The 10,228-nt window shown below is 50.2% G+C and overlaps 1 protein-coding gene across 1 annotated transcript in view; it reads right to left on the reverse strand.

Annotated features, from left to right (window-relative positions):
• Window positions 1–3,391, reverse strand: part of TTC28 (tetratricopeptide repeat domain 28) — a gene marked incomplete at its 5' end in the record, with an annotated part of 56,726 nt that extends 53,335 nt beyond the window's left edge. Inside the window, 2 exons of the mRNA XM_010181796.1 lie at window positions 562–856; window positions 3,244–3,391. Of these exons, the coding sequence (XP_010180098.1) occupies window positions 562–856; window positions 3,244–3,391 (443 nt within the window). The remainder of the gene's footprint in view (window positions 1–561; window positions 857–3,243) is intronic.
• Between the last annotated feature and the right edge of the window lie 6,837 nt (window positions 3,392–10,228).

Here is a 10,228-nt window from a genome sequence, read left to right on the forward strand (position 1 = left end):
TCTGGTCACCTGCGTGGCGTGCAAACAAAACAAGGGTCAGCTATCGGAGGTGTTGGAAAGGCAGCGACACCAGCGTGAGAACGGCATCAGAACAAACTCATCCTCGTGTTTAATACACAGCCAAAGCTCTCCTCTTCGCTGGCCTTCAGAAACTTCTACAGTAGCCATCAGCCTTATTTTTAGAATTGTTTTAATTTCTTCCTTGCCCCAACACTTGGTGATTTCCCAATTCTTCCACGTTTATCCCTTGCTTGACAATTAGAGGACCCTGTAAAACCTCGGTGCGTTCATCGATCGCCTGCCCCTTACACACAGAAGTGAAAGGGCTGCGCAAGCCTCTAGTGTGCACATTTCCCAAAATTTCACATTTGACTTTTTACCTTCTAAGTCAATTTTTTGTACAGTTGGAGGTACAACGATTACCTCACTACAGTCGCACACCAAATTCCCTTCTGGTGGAAGGGAGCTTGTGAAATCCCGCAGAAACCTGAGCATTACAGAGCAATGCTGACCATTAACACAGCATTAATGTGTTCCACTTGTACCAATCCAGGACTCAAACGAGTGGAAGGAGCACTCTTACCTAAAGTCTTGGCTACGTCCAAGTCCTGCTGCATGTATCCAGTGCTTTTCTCCGTGTTCCCCAAGGACCAGTACGCGCTGCTCAGCGCAGAAAACACCGATCCCCGCAGCTTCAGGCTGCAAGTGCCGATCTTCAGGGCAGCCTCCAGCACCACCACCGAGGCCCCGTGGTGGCCCGCAGTCAGGAGCTCCTGGCCAATCACGGACACCACAACGAACGGGCTCTTGTCCAGCTTCATCTTCTGCAGTTGCTGATAGGTGGGCTCCAGGGACTCTGCAACACAGAAACGAAGGCAGAGTTACTCAACACACCGAGTTATCTGCATCCAGAGATCACCTTCACAACTCATCTTCATTTTTCGGTGACCAAATGACACGTGAGTTAAGGGCCAGACTGCCCAAACCAAACCAAGATTTATTATGGGAACTCGGGGCTCAAATACATCATCTAATACCTGCAGAGCAGTCTCATACTGAGCTCTGCAGACCGGCCTGATGGCAGAAGGAAGACAGAAAACACCTGCAGCATTTTGTAGGAAGCTGGAAATGGGTCACCAGCAGCGTGTAAGAACACTGCAGCTTCTGCTCCTTCAGCACACAAAGAACTGCAACATCTGTGCCTGTGCAGATACACCTCGGCTGCATCTTTCAATAAGGACATCAATACAACAGGGCTCCAGAATCTGCATGTCTTGATCAGATGTTCTCACCTGAATCAACACTACCACAGCAACCTCAGGAAGAGACTTGCTCCCTGTTTTCATCATTGCTTCCTCTCTACAAGCACCGGGTGTATAAACACTGACAAGAGAGGATTTTAACACCTCCCTGAAGATGCGACCCCAGTTACCGACATCCAATTAGATCCTGGGATTAAACACAGACGTAAGAGGACAGAAATAGTTGCTGTAACATGCCACCACTCATCATGCTTACCACTGCCAGAGCAGGTACACACTCAGGTCTGCCTTATGGAGTGAGCTTATCATCCTGGCCAGGTAATCCAGGCAAACAGAGGGAGAGAGAAGGGCACAGACAAGGAGAGAGGAAGAAAAAGGAAGACACAAGGGAAGGTAGCTGCTATATAGGACAGAAACTTCCTGATTAATTCATTTTAGAGGATGGAGGAAAACTGTAAAGAAAGAAACACCAATGGGGATACTTTTTCATTTCAGTGCTTCTTGGCCTCTGAGCCCTGGGGCCCTCAGCAGCATCTGCTGAGGATGAGGATTGCCACGTTACCTCCTGAAAAATACCATGAGAACACTGCAACACAAAGCTGGAGAGAGAAACAGAGCAGCAGAGCAAAGAGGAGACCACGTCCTTCCTCTACAGAGGAAAATTCTGGAAACAGGGATATTATGAAACACAGGCAAAACGCTGCACAGCTGACACAGCTTCAAGGTCCGTGTGATTTCAACGCTCTTCTTGAACACAAGTGACTTAGCAGAGCAGTCTTTTGCCTTCTGGGACGCTGTGTTCTGAGAGACATTAGCACCATGGAAAGCTGGCAACGAGCTCTTCTGGGCAAACACCAGCCCGCAGCTCCCAGTGGCCAAGCTCCAGGGCACTGTGGGAAGTTGCTCCAAGTAATGATAAAGCCAGGGCACCGCAGGGCACACCCCTGTCTGCATGGATACTGGACACACGAGCAAGGACTTCACTGGAACCACTGCTCAGCACCAGCCTGACCCATCTCCAGGGCCTCTCCAGCTGGGTATCAGCATCTCCCTGTCCCACTGAATCAGAACAACATTTTTCATTCCTCCTCCCACACTGCACTCCTTCCCAGCAGAAGTCAAACCCTGAAATCCTTCCCTTCGGGCCTCTGGGCTCTGCCCCTTCAGATCACAGAATGGTTTGGGTTGGAAGGGACCTTGAAGCTCCCCCAGTCCAACCCCTCCATGGGCAGGGACACCTCCACCAGCCCAGGCTGCTCCAAGCCCTGTCCAGCCTGGCCTTGGGCACTGCCAGGGAGGGGGCACCCACAGCTTCTCTGGGCAACCTGGGCCAGTGCTCACCACCTCACAGTGAAGAATTTCCTCCTAATGTCCAGTCTAAATCTCCCCTCTTCCAGTTTAAAACCATTCCCCTCATTCTATCACTACCTGCCCTTGTAAAAAGTCCCTCCCCAGCTTTCCTGTAGGACCCTTCAGGAACTGGAAGGCCGCTATAAGGTCTCCCTGGAGACCTCTCTTCTCCAGGCTGAACAGCCCCAGCTCTCTCAGTTGTTCATCACAGGGGAGGTGCTCCAGCCCCTGAGCATCTTCATGGCCTCCTCTGGACCGGCTCCAACAGCTCCCTGTACTTCTTATATTGGGGGCCCCCAGAACTGGAAGCAGCACTGCAGGTGGGGTCTGACCAGAGCAGAGCAGAGGGGCAGAATCCCCTCCCTGGCCCTGCTGGCCACACTTCTTGTGATGCAGCCCAGGATGGGGTTGGTTTCTGGGCTGCAAGTGCACATTGCCAGCTCATGTTGAGTTTTTCATCGACCCCAAGTCCTCCTTGGGACTGCTCTGAGCCATTCCCCGTCCAGCCTGGATTTGTGATTGGGGTTGTCCCTACCCAGGTGCCCTTGCGAGTCACCCACAGACTGAAACCACCACCTCCACATACCTCAGAAGCAGATCACCGCCCGTGAGGAAACCTCCCGGCGCTTACCTCGCATGGGAGACTTCATGGCGGCCTCCACCATGCCAACCAGGAGCTGCAGACTCTTGGGATCCTGAGCCAGGCCCGAGGCGAACGCTGCCAGCGCGTCTGCATGGCGTCCAAGGTACTGCAGGGCCACACCCTGTCGGAAGTATGCCTGAAACACCACGACAAGAAGAGGAAAAGCCCATTACTTCACTGGTGGAAATCACAAATAACAAATCTACCCCGTGCTGGTGGATGCTGGGCTACGCGATCACGTTCTGGCCTCTCTGGTCAGACGGGATATCATCCAGAAAATCCAACACCACGGTTTAGTTCATGAAAAAATCCAGCACCACGGTTTGGTTCAGGACTGCCACCCCATGGCGTGACGACCTCCTCAACCTCTGCAAGGCCCCTGAACTGTTTTTGAGACCAGGGATGGTAACTGCTATTAAGGCAAAGCTTTCCCCTTGGACGTGGCCAATTATTTATTCTTATCTGTGTATAACCAAATGTTCATCTCAACACCTCCATTTCTGTGCACTTGGCTCACGCAGCATCCGAATAATTTGCTGCCTTTCTCATCAGTTCTTGCCAACGAGTTCAATTTAAATCTATCACCAGGAGCAACCAAAACATACTGCAAGGTCAAGCTGCAATGAAACCCAATGCAAAGACCCAGACAGGAGCTGATCCGTCTTTCCCCACACACATCCCCTGATGCAGACACTGCCCAGCACTGTGCCACTTGTTGGGTGCAGTATATGCACACATAGACATAATACACATATCACAGAATCACAGAATCACAGAATGGCTCGGTTGGAAAAGCCCTCTGAGATCATCACGTCCAACCGCTCCTGTCTACCCCCTAAACCATATCCTTAAGTACCTCGTCTACCCGCTCCTTAAACACATCCAGGGATGGTGACTCCACCACCTCCCTGGGCAGCCTGTTCCAGCTTCTGACGACCCTCTCAGTACAGAACTTCCTCCTTATCTCTGACCTGAACCTCCCTTGGCACAGCTTGGTGCCGTTTCCCCTTGTTCTATCCCCCATCACCTGGGAGAAGAGCCCAGCACCCACCTCTCTACAAGCTCCCTTGAGGCAGTTGTAGGTGGTGATGAGGTCTCCCCTCAGCCTTCTCTTCTCCAGGCTAAACAACCCTAGTTGTTATATATATATATATGTTATATATATATACACACGTGCGTGTGTGTGTTTGTGTGTATATATATATGTATATGCACTACTTAGAATGAGCCATAATTTTGAACACGTTTACAAGAGCATTTTTCTTTGTCCCTTCCTTTCCAAGGAAACCGTTCATGTGAACATGCACTGTCTCCAAAGTAACTTCAATCTCTAGTCACCATGTATTTCCATTTCTGCGTCAACACGCAGCTGCAGAGAGTTCCCAGACAGAGCTTCCGCATCTCCCTAAACTGGGATCCCTCCACACAAAGCAAGAGCCGTGCAGACACGAGGCAACAGCAAAGCCCTGGCTCAAAGAGGATCCAGAACCTGCCTGGGTAGGTGAGCACAGGAAACACTTCCAGTATTCACCCAAAGTCCTCAGGTGCATTTGCAGCACATATATCGATGTCATAAAAAAAGTCTTGAACCTCCAAGCACCTTTGATGCCGTTATTCAGGTTTTATCTTCATGTCCAGCTGACACCTTTCTGATGCAAACTTTGCCGCACTTTCGGTGCATTCAAAGCCATTTCAATAGCACAAATAAAGCTGCCAGCCCAGAAGATAAAACATTATTTGCATTTCTTTACAAGCGCTTTAAGAACATAATACTGCTCCTTGAGATCAAATCCTAGTATGGCTTTAATGGGTAAGACCTCATCACTATTTTTCTCCATCCTAATAGAAACCTGCACTCAGGATACATGAAGTACACAGCTGTGGGAGTCTTTTTACGTAAACAGGATAAATCTCCAATTAATAGCCAAAACGGTATTTTATTAGAGCTTTCAGACACTTTTGGAATCCAATCCAGGGAGGCAGAGATTAAGGAAAATCAGAAATGACATGAGAAATTTAGAGACATGAATATTTAATCTCCTTTCCATTAGTAAGGCTTGATTGTAGAACCACTTTTAATGAATTAATGAAAGCAAAATTCTTTTCATTAACCTTTAGTATAAATGTGTTCTTATTGAACCAAACAAGCTACTGTACTGGAAACCCAATTCAACGTTAATTAGATTACGAGCATGAAGCTTTACATCACAGAAAATACAAAGAACTAACAAGGTGCAGCGGCCGTCGAGCACGAGTCCTCCCAGCAGTGAGCGAGCTGTCACCTAAATCACGGTGTACACTTTAAAGTCCTTTTTTTCCCAGAATTATGATTTAATCCCTTTCCTCACCACCTGGTGACAGGGGCTGTTTGATGCAGCACAGCCTACGGCAGACGGGAGCACAACAGCTTCCATTCCCAAGGTCCAGCAGGGACCACGCTGCCACATCCCACGTGTGACCCTCTCGCATCCCACCCCACACACACAAAGACTGCGGGACAAGGACTAACACACGGCTCGGCTGCAGCTCCAGCCACAACTGGGCTCACACCCCCCAGGAAGGAGAACGGCCCCTGTGAGGAAAACAGAGGAAAAGCTGAACAAACACAGGTGAAGCCTCTGCTCTGCTTCCAGTTCCTGCAGGGAAATCCAAGGGAACATCAGCTCCCAGCAGGAGAAAACACACGGCAGGGCCAGCACCACAAAAGGGGTGAAATAAAAGCCTGGCCACGCATCTCAGAGCACTTTGCAGAGGAGCCAAGGCCTGTTCTGGTCACCACTACCACCCCCTGCAAGAGGGGCCCTGCCCTGCGGGGATGCACCAGTGCTGCAGTGGGGACACCGGTTCCCACCGACGCCGTCACCTCAAGGAGCACCCAGCGCACCCCACGCCGAGGCAGCAGAGTCCCCAGCCCCGAGCTCTGGGTGCAGAGGGGACAGCGGAGGCTGCAGGTGACACAGGGAAACATGGCAGGGCCAGACTGGGTGCCCCTTCTGGACAGGGCTTTTATCCCCTCCCCACGTCTATTCCTGGAAGTGCCCCCAGAAACCACTCAATCTGAAGACAAACACGGCATTCAGAGCCCAAATGCAAACCCCATTAATTGGAACTGAAAGGAAGATTTGGGGCAATTTTTCTCTGGAAAAAAACAACCCCTTCCTTCCTCTCCCCTCCACTTTCCAGCAAACACAGAACGCTCTCCACACATTTGTGTCCCCCGGAGATCTTTAACAAAATAAATAAAAAGCATTCGCATCACCTATTTCCTCCCCAAAAGAGGCATCCACAAGTTTAGTTTAGCATTGGAATGAAGACACCGTATCAAGGGAAAAAATCTGCAAGGTGGAAATGGTGAGAATCGCCCCTTGAAGGGGAGAGGAAAGCGAAAGGCAGGGAGCCAGCAGCTGCAGCTGAAGAAATGAGACACGGAGCGGCTTCCCGGCCCCGACACAGACAGAGCCTTCCCATGCTTGAGCAAACTCTACCTTTTCAATCACACTACGTGAAGATAGACGAGTACTCACTCTACAGTAAAAGTTACATTCATTTTCCTGTGTTCCCAGGTGAGCAAAAACTATTGATTCCTTTTAAGAAGATGAAAGCAACAGGAGAATGATGTTTTGCTAAAGACAGGACAGACAAACAGCAGGTGGTTCCTAACCTGTGGCATCCTCGGTGTAATACAAAGAGCTGGAACAATCCTTCTTACTTTTCCAACCTCTGCATCCAACCTTCCAGGATCAAGGCGCTGTGTGAACAGAAAGCCCCGCTCTCAGCTGAGATTCGGCCCTAGACCCATCTCCCTCAGTGGGATCTCACTTCTCTGTGTCACCGTGATCGAGGGCATCCCCATCTCCAGATCCACTCAATCCCGGTCATGGCCAGCCAGGCCCTGCTCAGCATCCACCAAGGTCCCTGCCAGCCCCCAGAGTGAGGATGGGGATGCAGCACTGAGTTTTTTGGGCAGGGAAGAGGATTAGAAGGTAAAAGGCAGCTCTAGCAAACAGCCCATCTTGTCAAGTCACTGATGCTCATTTAGAGAGGTTGGTCAGTAATTCTGAGCACCTACAGACCCTGATTTCCAGGAAAGCAGACCACACTGCAGTCCCATACACGTATCACAGAATCCCAGAACGTTAGGGATTGGAAGGGACGACCCTGATTTCCAGGAAAGCAGACCACACTGCAGTCCCACACAGGTATTTTTTAGTGCACTGGACAACCAGACCCCCCTCAGCCAGTTTACACATTTAATCGGCCACATTTCCTCCCCCTCTACTCTGCCCTGGTGAGACCGCATCTGGAATATTGTGTCCAGTTCTGGGCCCCTCAGTTCAAGAAGGACAGGAACTGCTGGAGAGCAGCAGGTATTTTTTAGTGCACTGGACAACTGGCCTCCCTTCAGCCAGTTTACACATTTAGTCGGCCAAGTGGAGATGACCTGAGAAGGAGGACAGGGAACAATCAGTGTCTTTTAGCTGTAACACCATTGAAAGCACTGCTGGTACTCTCCAAGCAAAAATAAATTACTGTAATTCATTAACTTGCAAAACAGATTTGGCACTTGAGACTTCAAAGCTGCGCTGAAAATCAGTGCAGAGGCTGCTCACAGCCAGCCCGGGCGCAGGACGCAGCCATCCAAAGCTGCACAGGGCCCTCCAAAAGTGACAGGGCTCCACGCCTCATTCAGATTCTGCCCCTCTCCAGTTTTTTTCAGACTTGCCTTTTTGCCCCGTGCTTTTCAGGACGTGCCACAAGTGAACAAGAAAACCAACGTTCCTGATGGAGATGGCCTGAGAAGGAGGACAGGGAACAATCAGTGCTTTTTAGCTGTAACACCATTGAAAGCACTGCTGGTACTCTGCAAGCAAAAATAAATTACTGTAATTCATTAACTTGCAAAACAGATTTGGCACTTGAGACTTCAAAGCTGCGCTGAAAATCAGTGCAGAGGCTGCTCACAGCCAGCCCGGGCGCAGGGCGCAGCCATCCAAAGCTGCACAGGGCCCTCCAAAAGTGACAGGGCTCCACGCCTCATTCAGATTCTGCCCCTCTCCAGTTTTTTTCAGACTTGCCTTTTTGCCCCGTGCTTTTCAGGACGTGCCACAAGTGAACAAGAAAACCAACGTTCCTGATGGGATGCTGCAGTCCTACGGAGGTGGCCGATGGCCGGGCTCAGCCGTCGATGTCTGCCCCACCAGGAGCAATCCCTCTGCAGCTCTAAGCACGAGTCCTATTTGTTCTGCTCAATTTATTGACCAGTGCAGTTTCTACACAGGCTGGCACTTTCATTGGTGTTTATTACAGCCCATTGGATGCACACAGAGAATTTCTATCTGTGCTGGACTGATGGCTGCAGCATCCCAGAGATGGAAATGCAAAGGTGCTCGTTAGCTTTCTGATCCTCATCAGAGATCCCACCCAGGTAACTGCCCAGACCCTCAGCATTAGATTTTCACATGCAAGCTGAAACAGGATTAGAACGCAAATGCCATCATTGAAACCGCTGATATTGAGAGGTTCTCACATTTTTATTAACCGTTCCAATACCTGTTTCAGGCAGAACAGTAATTGCTTTATAATTAATACAAAACATGCAATGAAGATAAGAAGACAGTACAAAGAAACAGGATTTATGAATATGAATGGGACCTCGACGCTTCCCAGGATTCTCCTGAATAAAAACAAGCCCAGTAAACAAAGCCCAAGACAACTGAAAGCTTTTCTTACAGGCAGGCATCAAAGTAAACTTTAATTTCTTGGCCCACGGATCTAGGCAAATCCTCATGCTGTACTGGCACCTGTATCAGGCTCTGGTACAAGCATTTTTCCCTGCAGAATCCACAGCAAGAAATCATTCAGATCCTTAAAGCATCCCATGCAATGCTCAAATGCAAGAGAGGGAAGCAGCAGCCGCAGGAGCCCGGCCCTGTCCTCCCTGTTCATCTGAAGCTGATGCTTCTGGAGTAGGATTTAGTGCCAGGGTACACGCATTTTTCTAACAGCAGTCCTTGTTGCACGCTTTATGGGCAGAATAAATATATATAAATATCTGAGAAGAGCTAGAACTGGGGGACCAAGCAGCACGATGGAGCTCTGCAGCCCGTCACCCGCCGGCCCTAGGACAAGGGGACAGCCAGGATGAGTGGGGCCCGGCCGTGCTGTCTGCAGCAGGGAAACCCTTCCCACTGCTACAGTGATCACACCTCGCCAGCGCTGCGCTGGTAATTTGGTCATCAAACTTCACGCTCAGACACGCATTTCCAGCATGAATTGCTGGCTGCTTTGAAACTGGGTAATGGAGGCAGAAGAAGGAAGCTGGAATGGGCTCAGAAGAAGCTGGAGCAGAACACTGCTGTCAAACAAACGTGAAAAAATGCCTCAGAGCCTCAGACAAAGCTTCCCTTTGTACACAGGGGAGGAAATTCAAAACACCTTTACATTCTCTCGTCTTCGGACCCCGGACAAGCAGCTATCTGGACAGGAAAGGCAAACTCGCAGCAAACGCTTCTTCCACAATGCTCCCTTGGTTTGCCAGATGGGGAGAAGATGCCAAAAACAGCACGAATAATCTACCACGCATTCGACGGGCCTGTCCTGAGCATGCAGAACAGCTCCCGGACAGACGGACCCACCAACCCCACAGCCACCCCCCACCCACGCCAGCGGCCAACGGAGACGAAGGAAGAGGGAGAAACGTGTGGGAACGGCTGCTGGGGCCAACACCAGGTTGAATCTTTCCTCTCCCCTTGTAACTGCTTTACAGCCAAATTTTAGAGCAAAATACAGGACAAATCTCTGCTGTGGGATTTCAGGAATGCGAGGAGAGGGAAGAATGCGCTCTAACTCAGAACACATGCGGCACACACAGGCACTAACCCTGCCCGCCATCCTCACCACGTGAGGCTGCACCCCAGGTCACCCCCTTCCTTCCCAGCCCGTATCCTCTCTTACAGGAACTACATCACTCAGA

This window comes from Mesitornis unicolor, unplaced genomic scaffold (genome assembly GCF_000695765.1).
Source record: "Mesitornis unicolor isolate BGI_N332 unplaced genomic scaffold, ASM69576v1 scaffold4973, whole genome shotgun sequence".
In the NCBI taxonomy this organism is placed as follows: Eukaryota; Metazoa; Chordata; class Aves; order Mesitornithiformes; family Mesitornithidae; genus Mesitornis; species Mesitornis unicolor.